General features: G+C 56.2%; 1 protein-coding gene across 1 annotated transcript; it reads right to left on the bottom strand.

The window, feature by feature from the left end:
• Nucleotides 1-1,008: 1,008 nt before the first annotated feature.
• On the bottom strand, nt 1,009-8,824 carry LOC105502115 (immunoglobulin superfamily DCC subclass member 3). The gene is made up of 11 exons (XM_011928493.1): nt 8,560-8,824; nt 7,039-7,341; nt 6,418-6,562; nt 4,681-4,790; nt 3,166-3,267; nt 2,903-3,060; nt 2,578-2,742; nt 2,082-2,187; nt 1,492-1,656; nt 1,154-1,405; nt 1,009-1,094 (listed from the first exon to the last, which is right to left on the bottom strand). Exons 1-11 carry the CDS (start codon nt 8,597-8,599, stop codon nt 1,009-1,011), a joined length of 1,632 nt encoding a protein of 543 aa, XP_011783883.1. The 5' UTR covers nt 8,600-8,824.
• Between the last annotated feature and the right edge of the window lie 4,859 nt (nt 8,825-13,683).

Raw genomic sequence — 13,683 nt, 5'->3', positions numbered from 1 at the left:
GGTGAGGTAGATTCTTTGGTGTATCCGGAGTTAGTGGCATCTCAGAGGGAGCCAACTTGAAGGGCCCTAGGCCAAGGCCAGCTGTTCCATGGTCACCTGAGGGTGAAGGAGGTCAGGCCCCTGGACCAAGGCCTCAAACACGCCAGCTTCCCCCACTCATTTCCCGTCACTGAATCCCCCTCACCTGGCTGGTGAGTTCAGTCTTCTCCCCTGGCTTCCCTCCACTCTGAATCTGGCCTTGACAGCCCCCAGCTCTGTCTAAGGCAGTCCGAGGCACTCCCCAGCATTCCTGGGACCCCTGTTTGCAGAGGAGGCGGCCAGGATAGGAAGGGTCAGCAGCATAGTCTGTCTGGTGCCTCCCTCTTCCTCGCATGACTCCCAACCCCTCCTCCTACTCCATGCTCCCCAGAGATGGAGAAGGGTGGACCCCTCCTCGTGTTGCAGGATGGCAGGGAACTGGCTCTAGCTCATTTCTGCTGCCCTTGTCCTTTGCCTTGGGAGCTCCAGTCCTCTCTTCCCGCTCATGGCAGGCCTTCTCCTGCCCCTGGAACCACATAGCTCTGAAAAGAATTGGCTTCCTCTCTCTGCCTGAGTCTCCTCACTGGCAAAATTGATTGGTTGTGGATTGGGGCTCTTTCCTGCTCTCTTTGGTCCTCTGCCACAGTGACGCAGACTGTCTCCCTGGCAGATTTCCCACATTAGCCCTTACCTGGCCCTTACCTATGTCTCCAGCCCAGGCAGAGGCAGAGGAGGCAAACGATGAGGGCAGCCAGGCCCACGTGGATGCCCACCAGAACCCCAGGCAGTGGGCTGCTCTCACCCTGGCTGCAAGAGCACCCAGCCTTGGACTCTGTGGACACTGTGCCATCTGTCAGAGAGAGGACCAGGGTTGGAGGTGAAGCTCAGCCCTCCTCCTCCCTGAAGACTGGCAGCCATAGGGGCCTGCTCTGACCCCAGCCCTACTACCCTCCTACCAGACCCCACTTACCCGGAGTGGCTTGGGGCACATCACACAATGAGAAAGCGGGCACTGCTATTTCCATCCCCGTTGCCATCGAATGCCTGCAGCTTGATCTCATAGAGGGCTGCTGGTTCTGCAGGAAGCAGGAGAATGTGAAGGGGATGGGCATTTATGGGCCAGGAAGCTCAGTACCTGGGGGAAGATCATACTGAGAAAGGCGGGCCTTGAGCGGCACAAGAAGGTTCAGAGCCTCACCCAGGTCTGTGTAGAGGAAGGATCTGACACTGCTGGCCAGGAGCAGGGGCCCCTCAAAATGGGAAGCAGGTAGCTTGCGGTGAAAGAGTTTGAAGCCTTGGATGGGTCCCAGCTGTGGTGGCAGCTCCCAGGAGGCCTGCACAGAGGTGGCATTGAGCACTTTGGTGGAGAAGCCCAGGGCAGCAGGGGCTGCAGAGGAAAACAAGCAAACTGGTTAGCAGTCCCTGCCCACCTGAGGCCAGGGACTTCCCAAGGCTGGAGAGGCTGTCACTCACTGCTGCCCATGGTGGAGGCAAAGATGGGGGCAGAGTCCTGACTGGCACCCTCTGCTGAGTAGGCCCGCAAATGGATGGTGTAGGCTGTGGCAGGCTCCAGGTTGGAGAAGACGTGCTCAGAGGTGCCTTTGTTCATGGCCTCTTGGAGCTCCGGGCCAGATGGCTCTGAGAAGCAGAGCAGCATCTTCTCAGTAGCCATGTCCCTGCACCCTCACAAACTGGGGACGAAGCCCCTCCTGGTGCCTGTCTGGACCAGCCAAACCTCCAAGGAGAGCAGGGAAAGAGGCTACAGAAGTTGGAGCTAAGCTGAGAAAGGATGAGGATGAGGAAAGGGCCTAGAGTCAAGCTGAAAAGCAATAAGGAAGCACCAAAAGACCATGTACAGAGGCAGCCAGCCCAGAGAACCACAGGCCCAGAGGCCTGGGAAGAATCCGGAAGGGTCTGGGGTCATGGAGGAGACTGGGACCCAGAGAGTGAGAGGGACTCGCCTAGGACATCAGCAGTCAGGAGCAGAGGTGGGCTGGCGCCGGGGACTCCTGGCTCCTGGCCCTGCGCTGAGCTCAAAGCCCTGTCCACCCACCCACACCCACCTCCCATAGGCTGGAGGTGCAGCACATAGCCAATGATGTCCCCGCTGGAGAAGGGTGGCTCCCAGGACACTCGAATGGCAGATGTAGAGCCATGGCATGCAGGCCCCTGGGGACAGGGGGTGACTCTGGGCCCCCTGTCACAGCCAGGCGGGCACTGGCCTGATTGGAGCCTGCACTGTTCTCTGCCATGCATTGATAGATGGCCTCATCCTCAACTGAGACGCCTGCCAGCATCAGCGTACTAAAAGAGACAAACTCAGCTGCTGGGAGCCCTTTCCCACCAAGCCTTGATGGAGTGGCCCTAGAGGAGGAGGCTGTGTGGGGGCATTACCTGTAATGGAGAAGTCAGGGCAGAGCCTTCTGGGGGAGGGGGGAATTGCTGGAAGTAGAAGGTAACTTGCTGGGGGTTTGTGGATGGGTGTGGATTTTTGAGATTTAGGTAGTGAGTGTTGCATATAGGTGGGAGTGGACGCTCAGGGTGGGTAGGGGGACATACCATTGCCAGTGGGCAGTGGGGAGTGGTAAGACACGAGTACCTATTGTTGTGAGTCAGCCTGATGTTATCCCCAGGACTCAGCACCTTCCCATTCTTCAGCCAGACCAGATGGGGCTCAGGGACACCCTGGGCCACGCAGGTGAAGATGGCACTGCTGCCAGGAGGCTTGGACAAGGACTGTGGCACTGGACAAACTCAAGGGGAGCTGAGCAGGCAACAGCACAGAGGAAGACGCCATGAGACCCAGCCTCTTGCCTCCTGCCCTGGACCCTCTCCAGATCCAGGCTCCTGTCAGGGAGCTGGGGTCCCCCAGCACTCTCCCCACCTGCACGAGCAGGACGCCCTGTGCTGTCCGCCGGACACGGGTCCCCGGCCGATTGGCAGCGCAGACATAGACACCTGAGTGCTGGACTGACACATCGGAGATGATGAGATTCCCGGTGCCCAGAACTTGGATGCCCTCCACACCAATGGAGCGGCCATCTGCAAGAAGGCGTTAGGGAGAGGACAAGGGCACGGGGCTCTGAGAGACGGGGCCGGGCAGCTGCACACCCCGGCGGCTCCAGGAGACAAGCGGCCGAGGGTGACCTGTGGCGATACACTCCAGCACTGCGGTCTGGTGCACTGTGAGGGTCAGGTTCTGAGGCCCGGACAGGATCTCCGGCTCCTGCAGCAGCCTTGGGGATCCCACTGTGTGGTGGAAACAAGCAAATCGGATCAGGAAAGGAGAACCTCCTTCCAGTACTCAACTTCTACTCCAAGCACGCTCTTCCAGCCCACAAATGTCACCAGACCTCAGAGGTGTGCTTTGCAGCTGCTATTCCATCTCCAACTTACAGATTTTTAAAATGACCTGCCCAAAGTCCCATGGCAGTAGCTATCAGGCCGAAGGTCTGGTGGACTGGGGGTGGGGAGAGAGAGGACAGTGAGCATTCTTCTCCTACAAACCCTGTGGGTGGCCCCACCTTCCCTGGGCGCCTCACCCTGAGGGGCAGGAGAGGCACCCACAAAGTTAGTAGGAGGCCCCCCCTCAGCATGACCAGCCTCCTAAGACCTCAGCCTGCTTAACTGCTTAGGAGGGACATAAGTGTTTTCCCAAAGTAACTCTTGTTTTGGGTCTAAATCACATCTTCATTTTATACCATGCTCCCCTGTTTCATTAGTTTATTCAACAGATCATCACTGGGGGCTCCCATGTGCCAGGCATCGCCCTCAAACTGGGAGCAGGGTTGTGAACAACATCGTGTTAAACACAGCTCTGCTTTCCCGTAGGCCATCATCCCCATTTTCTTTATTACCTTGTATCATGTGAGGCCTTAATGTGTCTTTAACCTTTCATAAATGCCCTTTATTAAGAATGTCTCAGATAAAATGTGTTTCTAAAATGAAAGTTTCTCAAGGGCTGGTCTAAAGTCTTACACATCTTTAATTATCCCTCAAGGTGTAGAATTGTGTTTTGTTCATTCATTTTTTCAGCAACTATAGATTGAAGGCCTGCTTTGGGCCCTGCCTTTCTCCATTTGCCTCTTGCAATCTGCAGTACAGGCTGTAGGCTGCCCTGGAATCTCCTGGCCTCATTCAAAGAGGCTGTGTCCTGCCTGGCCAGACAGTTCAGTGAAGGGAGGCTGAGCTACCCGGGCCAACCCCTTCCCCATGCCAGTCATTGGCTGTGAGCCCCACACATTGTCCCATTTTGCCCTTACCACAGCCTGTGAGCTGAGTACTGTTACTTCCTCCATTTACATGAGAAGATCAAGGATCAGAGAGGTTGAGTAACTTGCCCAATGACAGAGGGACTGGCAGAACTGGGGGACTCCCTGGATCTCAGTAGCACTGAACAGCTGACAACGAGCTTCCCCTCTTTAGCCACTGTGAGCTCCTTGAAGTCTGGGAAATTCTGTCTCACCCTGGTGCATGCCCAGGGTGAGTGCCTGCCCAGGTGTGTGCAGTTGAGTGCGTTAGGGGTGAATGACTTGGGGCCTTGGTCCCCAGCTTCTGCCCCTGGGGAAGACTACTCTGACACCAGCTCCTTTAGGCAACCCTTGAGCCTTCAGTTTTTAGTTGGTCCTCTGCCCCCAACAGGCACCTGCTCCTCCTGCTAACCTCCTGTCGCTCTCCGGCCATTTGTCTCCCTGCTCCGCGGGCAGCAGAATCCTATGTTTGCCCGATAGCCTTGAAAGACATAGCCTCCTGCCCTGCCCTCCTGCCCCAGACTGTGGATAGGAACAGGACGCCTCAGGCCAGAGGGACCCCACCGGGCTCCTCTCTGCTCCTGCAGAAGAGCCACTGACCCCCACCCTCGCTTCGAGTTTCTAAGTCAGTTACAGATCAGAAACACAACCGTTCCCCTTCCCCTGCCAGTCTTCAGTTTAAAAATTATATACCAGCCGGGCACGGTGGCTCATGCCTGTAATCCCAGCACTTTGGTAAGCTGAGGCAGGCGGATCACCAGGTCGAAAGATTGAGACCGTCCTGGCCAACATGGTGAAACCCTGTCTCTACTAAAAGTACAAAAATTAGCCGGGCGCGGTGGCGAGTGCCTGTAGTCCCAGCTACGCGGGAGGCTGAGGCAGGAGAATCGCTTGAACCCGGGAGGCAGAGGTTGCAGTGAGCCGAGATGGCGCCACTGAACTCCAGCCTGGCGAAGGAGTGAGACCCCGTCTCAGAAAAAAAAAAAAAAAAAGATACAGCCTTCGGTGAAATTTTGTCGGAGATGTTTTGAAAGTTCGTCCAGGCGCCGCGGTGGTGCCCGGTGGTACACTTGCTTATTTATACCCTGGAGCCCCCTAGTGGCCGATTCAGGCATGACTTTCCCTCACAAACACCTGTGGCATCTCCAGTTTAGGCGGGGTCTAACCCGCCTCTCCTGCTAGGCACCAGCCCCTCATAGGCTCTGCTGTGGCCTTCACTTTGGGCAGAAAACTGTCCCACCCCACTTGGCCTGCAAGTGGGGTCACCCTGGGTGTTTCATCTCAGGTACAAAGCTATTTTCATCCTCACCCCAAGAAGGAGACGTGCAAATGTCCATGCACACATGCACATGTACATGCAAGCACAGACACATACACAAACATATGCACATCTACATGCCATGTGTATGAGGGCCACGTGTTCAAGACACAGGCTGACTCACTCAGCCCCAACGCTAGACCCTCTAGAGCTCCCACTGCCCTCTGGATCAAGTCCAAACTCCTTTCATGGTATGCCTTGCCTACCCACCAACATTAACTTTGCTAACCTGAATTCTGCCCATTCTGTGGTCCAGCAACACAGAACTGCCTGTGTGAACTTTGTTGTTCTCCCTTGTGCATTTGTTCAAGGAAGTGCCCCGCCCTGCCCTCCTGACCTTGGCTTGCCTCTCTCCACTCACCCTTCAACATCCAACTTGGGGTAGCTTACTCCAGGAGCCCCTGACAATCCTTGCCCACAGCCTAACCCTAGGTTCCCACAGAACCACCTTCTCTCTCAGGTTGTGAGCTCCAGGAAGCCAGGGATGGCTCAAGCCTGCTGCCCTCCCACACCTGGCACAGTGCTTAACATGTCATAGGTGCTCAAAATGCCTGCCTGTCCCATGTACAACCACAGCAACCATACCCTCCTCTCTGCCCAGTGCCCACACTGGGCCTGGCTTACCGCTCAGGGTCAGCTGAGCATCCTGGCTGTGGCAGGTACTGGCCATATTCCGTGCCATGCAGCGGTAGGTTCCGCCTGGCTCACACTGGTGATGTGGAGGATGCCACTAGGCAGCAGTGTGACCCTGAGGATGCAGAGGTCAGGGCTCCATGGCCTGTGCCCTGGCTCACAACCCGCCATCCCATTGCACTGCTGGCAGGTGCTCACCGGTGGTTGGCAGTATTCAGGGCTGTACCATTGTGCTCCCAGGAAATGGATGGTTCAGGCACCCCCTGGATCAGGCACTGGAAACGAGCAACTCCACCCTGCTCCACCTCAACAGATTCTGGATGTTGGTGGAAGCGGGACAGACCTAGAGGATGGGGGGAGGCGCTTGGGCACCTGCAGAGCTGGCCCTGGGCTATCCCCCCACAACCAAGTCCCAGGGCCGGGCCCCACCTCTATGCCCACATCTGCCACTTCCTCTTCAGTATGGAGCCCTGCAGCCTCATGTCTAGGACTTCTGTGGGCTATAAGCACTTTGCCTTCCTCCATTTCAAAAATTTTAAATCATAGTTTACAATGGCATTGGAATATAGACAAATATAACCCAGTCTGGACTCATTTTTGCATATTTATTATTATATTCATTTTTTTCTTCTGGTTTTGAGGAAGTTAAAACATTTTTGTGGGCCCCTAAAAGAATCAGAGGCTCTACCAGTGTGTACACTGTGTCTAATGGCTGGGCTGGCCCTGCTCAGGCCCACTCTCAGCAACTCTGGACCCCATGTGCCTTCTGTGGGTGCCCCACGCACTTTCATCCCCCAATCCCAGGAGCAGCCCTGTCACTTGCCAGCTGTACCCGGGCCCGTCGGCTCACCAGCCACCCGTAGCGGTTCTGGGCCACGCAGTGGTACTCGTGGGCACTGGAAAGGAGGCTCCAGCGGGAAGGCAGGGCAGCCAGGTGCAGGGAGCCATCTGGCATCAGGGTGGCACGGCTGTCATTGGCTAAGGCCAGCCCATCCCGCTGCCAAGAAATGGACATGGGAGGCTCACCCTCCACCTGGCAGGGCAGCACCAGCAGGTGCTCCCGCACAGCCACTGTGTCCCCCGGCTCCTGCATGAAGGCCAGCTCGGAGCCTGCAGCATGGCCTGTAGGGACAGCCAGCACAGCCTGGACACGGCGGCCCCCTGTGGGCCACCCTCTGACCACCACCTGCCCCACGGCTTTGACTCCCTCCCAGCTTTGGCAAGCGGCAAGGGACAGGACTTGACTTTAGGGAGACTTTGGGGCAGCAAAGGAGGAACAGGGAAGAGAGGGCAGGGCCCGGCCATCTGAGGAGCACAGGGGGCCATTGGCCAGCTGGTGGGTACGATGTGGGCCTGGCAGACCGGCTGTGATTGATGGCCTCTATCAGCTGGGCCCTGGCAACGGGGAGGGGGCGGGGTGGGCAGAATGGTGAGGTCAGAGGCTGAGGCGTGGGCATTGGGCTACCCAGGGGACAATGGGATTGCCCCCTCCCTCCCCTGCCGGCCCCTCTGCCTGTCTGCCTGCAGGGTCAGCTTCCCAGGACTCCTGGCTCTCCCCCTTCCCCCTCCCGCCACCAGGACCCTGGCCTCTGAATAGGGAAGGAACACACTTACACTCACACACACTCATTCACGGACACACACACACTTGGATTAAAAATCACAACCTCATTGGCCACCAGGTCTTCTAGATACAGATTCCATCCCAGACACACACTCAAGGAGGCCCCAAACACAGGTAACACGTAGATGTCCCTACAGACTCAAAGTCACAAATACACAAGCACAGGGCCACAGACACTAATGGCACAGGCCCAGAAATGCATGAGCAGAGCTGTGAACCCACATACACAGCCCCCTTCCCACACACCCCCATCAATACAATAACTCAGCCTGTGAGGCTGAGCCAGGACCCCCGGCAGATGGGGTGGATGGACGGGCAGACAGAGCCTCCGAAGGGCACATGGGCAGGGGCTGAGCCAGCCTCAGTTGGCTCAGGGACATCTGTGCGGAAGCCTCTGGGGCCCTGCCTCTGCATGCCCCACAGTCTGCTCAGCCACTTGCCTCACGTGGCCCCCAGGTCCCCTTCTAGCCACTGCGCCCCAAAGCCTGGGCTCCTAGAGCCCCCCATGGCTCTTCCGCAGCCCTGCCTGCCCCTTCTGAGGGCTCACCCCTCTCCTCTGCTGTCCTCAGGGTTTCTCCACCTCCACTCCAGCCACCTCCATCCCTCTGCTCCCCCCAACCTTTCCCCCCAACTCTCCCACCCCTATGCCTGCCTCTTTTCCTTCCCCATCCCTCTGCCCTGGTTTTCCCCATGGCCCCCATGGCCCAGCCTCTTACCACAGTCTGGGAGCAGCAGCAGCAGCAGCAGCAGCCCCATGTCCCTGCCAGACCTGGCCCCTTGGCCTGGGCGACTTCCCCAGCAGCCCCAGTCTCCTGCCTTCAGCCTGGGGGCCCTTGGGCTGTGGGCATTCCCTACCCCGCACTCTGGCGCACAGTGTGGGGGCCCTGGTCTTGCTTTGGAGAGCCCAGGTTGTGGGGCACCAAGGTATGGGGTCAAGGCTGAAGGTTACGGTCCTTCTCTTCGTGCTCCTGCAGCTGGGTCTCTCTCAGCCCGAGCCCCCTCCCCACTCCTATCCTCACTGTCCCCTCCTCCCAGGGCCAGGAGCCAGACATCGAGACAATTGGGGTGGGGAAAGGGGAGGGGGGGAGGGCCAATGAGAGCGGGGCAAAGTTGGGGGTTCAAACCCGCCCCTTTCTCAGCTTCCAGAAATCTCTCCCAGCCCATCACCCACCCCTTACTCCCTCTCAAACTTTGAATGAGAGTGAAGTTCTAGGAGGAGTTGGGGCATCTGGTTCCCCAAGCCCATCCCTGGGAATCCACGTTCTGGACAGGGGTGGCTTGGAGTCTGATTTGGGGGTCCTGGGGAAGGGTGCAGAGCTCCCACCCTCCTAGTAGAGTCGCTGACCCAGGTGCTGAGCCCAGGCCTGAAGTGGGGGACCTCATCCCATTAGGGCGGTCCCAGCCCCAGCAGCCCCAGCACCATTGATAGTGTCATTTTCCAAAGCTGTTCTCTCTATTCTGATTGGGACAATGGATTGGGGCCGCCAGGGCCCGGGAGGCTGCCACCCAGCGGGAGGTGGAGGACCAGCCCCATCCTAAAGACAAGAAAGAAACCCAGGCCTTCCGCCCCTTGCCAGGCTGACCACTAAAACACGCAAAAAGAGAGACTACCCTTCCGCCAAAGGAGCCTGGGACTCGGGCAAGAGCTGACTTTAAGACTTGCTATTTCTGCAGAATGCCCTCCCCTAAACGCCACCCTCCTGAAAAAGAGCATAGCTTAGGAAAGATGACAGAGGTACTAGGGATGTGTGGGAGTATCTGTGAGAGGTGATAAGGAGAAAGGCTGGGCTGGGGGAGTTTCGTGTGGCAGACAATGAGGCCCCGTTACCCAGCTTCCAACCTGAGGAGCTCCAGCCTATCTGGCCCCCAACTCAGTCTCCCCCTGAATCCCGGTCCCCTTGCCCACTCCCATCAGCCTCGGCATCTGGCCTTGCCCTGCCCACTTGAGGCTGCCCCTTGCCTCTTCAGCACAAGCTCTCACCCTCAGTCTTCGCCCCCGCTTGCTCGCTGTCTCTCTGGCTTGTCCCACCTTGCTCACAGGCTGCAGAATCAACTCAGGCCATTGTCCCTCCCAACTCAGCCTCCTCCTCCCAGACAGCAGTCCTTGGTGTCTGTGTCCCAGGACAGGGCTACCCCTAGCAGAGACCTCTGTGGGACAGGAGAGCGAGCAGCCTCCCCCTGGGGCCTCCTCATCCCAGCCCTGCATCTCTCTGTCCCGGAGCCTCCTAGGAGGGTTCCCGCTGCTTTCCCAGAGGGGCCTCCCAAGTCATGGCGGTGGCCTGGGTAGGGAAATGTGCATAGGCCCTGGGATCAGATATGGAACAAATCACTTAGTAGCTGCGTGTCCTTGCGTAGGCAAATTTACCTTTCTTTTTTTTCTTTTTCTTTTCTTTCTTTCTTTTTTGAGACTGAGTCTCACACTGTCGCCTGGGCTGGAGTACAGTGGCGCGATCTCAGCTCGCTGCAACCTCCGCCTCTGGGTTCAAGTGATTCTCCTGTCAAGTGATTCTCACTTGAACCTCTGGGTTCAAGTGATGCCCCTGAGTAGCTGGGATTACAGGTGCCCGCCACCATGCCCGGCTAATGTTTTGTATTTTTAGCAGAGACGGAGTTTCTCCATGTTGGCCAGACTGGTTTTTTTTTTTTTTTTTTGAGACGGAGTCTCGCTCTGTTGCCCAGGCTGGAGTGCAGTGGCCGGATCTCAGCTCACTGCAAGCTCCGCCTCCCGGGTTCCCGCCATTCTCCTGCCTCAGCCTCCCGAGTAGCTGGGACTACAGGCGCTCGCCACCTCGCCCGGCTAGATTTTTGTATTTTTTAGTAGAGATGGGGTTTCACCGTGTTAGCCAGGATGGTCTCGATCTCCTGACCTCGTGATCCGCCCGTCTCGGCCTCCCAAAGTGCTGGGATTACAGGCGTGAGCCACTGCGCCCAGCCTATTCTGTGACCTTATAAGAGAAGGAGAGATCTCTCCATGTGCACATACCAAGGAAAGGCGTGTGGTGACTCCACAGGAACGCAGGCCTCTGCGAGCCAGGGAGGGGCCCTCGCCGGGAACGGGATTGGCCAGCTCCTTCAGCTTGGACTTTCCAGCCTCCAGAACTGTGAGAAATAAAGTCATGTTGCTTAAGCCATCTAGTGTCTGGTGTTGTGGCAGCCCAAGCTGACTCAGACATCCCATCTTCCCGGCCAGCTTCCCCTGCTGCTGTCAGAACTGCCCACTCTCCAACAGCTACTGAGAAGATGCATCACTGACTGTGCCACTTGCCTGTCATCTCCAAATCCGCACTCCAGCATGGCTCGCAGGACAAAGAATGACCCATACAGGTGACCTGGTCCAAGGATGTCACTAAACAGCCATCCTGTCTTAGCCTAGTGACCCTTCGCCTCTCTGCCATCTGCTCACCTGTAAGAGGGGAGAAGCAAGACCTGCCTTTCACAGTTGCAAGGACAAAGCAAAATGTGGTGCTAAGGGCCAAACACTTCCTCTTTTTTTAGAAGAGATAAATCTATTTTTTGAGACGGGGTCTCACTCTGTTGCCCAAGCTGGAGTGCAGTGGCAAGATCACAGCTCACTGCAACCTCCACCTCCTCGGCTCAAGTGATTCTCCCACCTCAGCCTCCCGAGTAGCTGGGACTGCAGGTGTGTGTTACCATGCTGGGCTATTTTAAAAATTTTGGGTAGGTATGTAGAGATAGGGTCTCACTATATTGCCCAGGCTGGTCTTGAACTCCCAGACTCAAGCTATCTTTCCACTTCAGCCTCCCAAAGTGCTGGGATTATAGGCGTGAGCCACCGTGACTGGCCCACTTCCTCTTTTTTCTAGGAACAGCTTTACTGAGATACAATTTACATAGCAGAAATTTCACCCATCACCCATTTAAGGAATTCAGTGGCTTTCCGTATATTTTCAGAGTTGCACAGCCATTACCACAATCTATTTTAAAACATTTCATCACCCCAAAAAGAAACTTAGTACTCACTAACATTCACTCCACTCCCCATCTGCCCTCTCTCAGCCCCTGCCAATCACCATTCTACTTTCTGTTTCTATGAATGTGACTACTCTGGGTACCCCATAGACAGTGAAAACATATGATATTTGTCCTTACGTGTCTGGCTTATTTCACTTAGCATAATGTCTTTAAGTTTCGTCCATGTTGTAGCCTGTCTCAGAACTTCATTCTTTTTAATCCCTGAATAAGATTCCATTGCATGGATAGACTACATTTTGTTTATCAGCCCATCAGGAGACTGACATTTGGGTTTTTTCCACTTTTTGCTATTATGAGCAATGCTGCTACAAACATCTGTGGATAAGTTTTTGTGTGGACGGATGTCTTCTGTTCTCCTGGGCATGCGCCTAGGAATGGCGTTGCTGGATCACATGGTAACTGTATTTTGAGGAACTGCCAAACTGTCTTCCACAGTGACTGCAGCATTTTACCTTCCAAGCACTTATTTTTATAACACTCAGGATAGGAGTTAACTTTTATTGGTCCCAGGACCCTTTGAGAATTTGATTAAAGCCTCCCTCCTGCCACCAAGAGGACAGACCCACACTCCCTGGGACACTGGCAAACGCCGTCCTGACGCAGGCTAGGAAACTCCATCCCAGGGATGGAGCCCAGAATAGCCTTGGAACTCAGGAAACGCCGCGGAGATGGACTTGCTGAGAGCTGCCCTCCTTCCCTCCCTCTCCAACAATTGCCTATTGGCTCAACCCCGAACAGTCCTCTGGCGTCATCTGAGGTTTCACAGCTGCCCAGGCTTTCCTGGAATAACGTCCCTGGAAAGTCTCAGCTGGCAGATAGAATCCCCCGAAAAGTCCCCAAGCACGCCCAGGACACTGTCTCCTTTCTCAGCCACCTCCTCTCTCCTCTCAGCCTGGTCCTCTGCCTCTCTCCGAGCCTTTTTTCTGCCTCTTCCCTTCTCTGTCCATCTCCATCGGCCTTCCCATCTGTGGTCGGCAGAATAGGACCCTGGAGAGATCCAAGTCCTCATCTCCGGAACCTATGAATGTGCTAAATTACATGGCAGGGGGGAATTAAGGTTGCTACAGCTGATCTTAAAGAGGTGCTCCGGGATTATTCAGGTGGGCCCAATGTCATCATGAAGGTCCTTAAAAGCGGAAGAGGAAGGCGGAGGAGAGAAGAGGGAGATGTGGCCGCAGAGGAGAGTCAGAGACGTGATGTGCAGGAAGAAGCGGCCACAAGCCAAGGATGCCGGGTGGCCTCTGGAAACCGGAAAAGGTGAGGAAGCGCATGCTCCCCTGGAGCCTCCAGAAGGGAACACAGCCCTGCCCACGCCCATTTTAGGCCAGAGAGCCCTGTCAGGCGTCTGACTGCAAAGCTATCAGATCAGACATTCATGTTTGAAGCCCTTATGTCTATGGTAATCCGTTACATCCCCCGCAGGAAACGCACGACTCCTGTGGGCTCCGTCTCTGATGTTCAATCTGGGGCGCTGCATTTCACACCGGCTTTCATGCGTGTCTCCCCCGGAGCAAGCTCCAGGAGGGCGGGGCTTTGTGGTGCTCCCAGCTGTGTACCCTGAGCAGAGTCTGGCATACGAAGGGCTCTCAGTTAATGTTTGTTTAGGGGAGGAGGTGCCGGGCGCGGTGGCCGCACCTGTAATCCCAGCGCTTGATCACTTGAGGTCAGCCTGGGCAACAGGGCAAACCCATCTTTACAAAAAATTAGCCGGGCACCTGTAGTCCCAGCTACTCGGGAGGCTGAGACAGGAGGTTCATTTGAGCCTGGGAGGCAGAGGTTGCAGTGAGCCAAGAAAGTGCCCTGCACGCCAGCCTGGGTGACAGAGTGAGGACCCTGTCTCAATTAAG

This window comes from Colobus angolensis, unplaced genomic scaffold, assembly GCF_000951035.1.
Source record: "Colobus angolensis palliatus isolate OR3802 unplaced genomic scaffold, Cang.pa_1.0 Scaffold77, whole genome shotgun sequence".
NCBI classification, from domain to species: Eukaryota; Metazoa; Chordata; class Mammalia; order Primates; family Cercopithecidae; genus Colobus; species Colobus angolensis.
The sequence above is the reverse complement of the archived record's forward strand: the minus strand, read 5'-3'. Positions and strand labels throughout refer to the sequence as shown.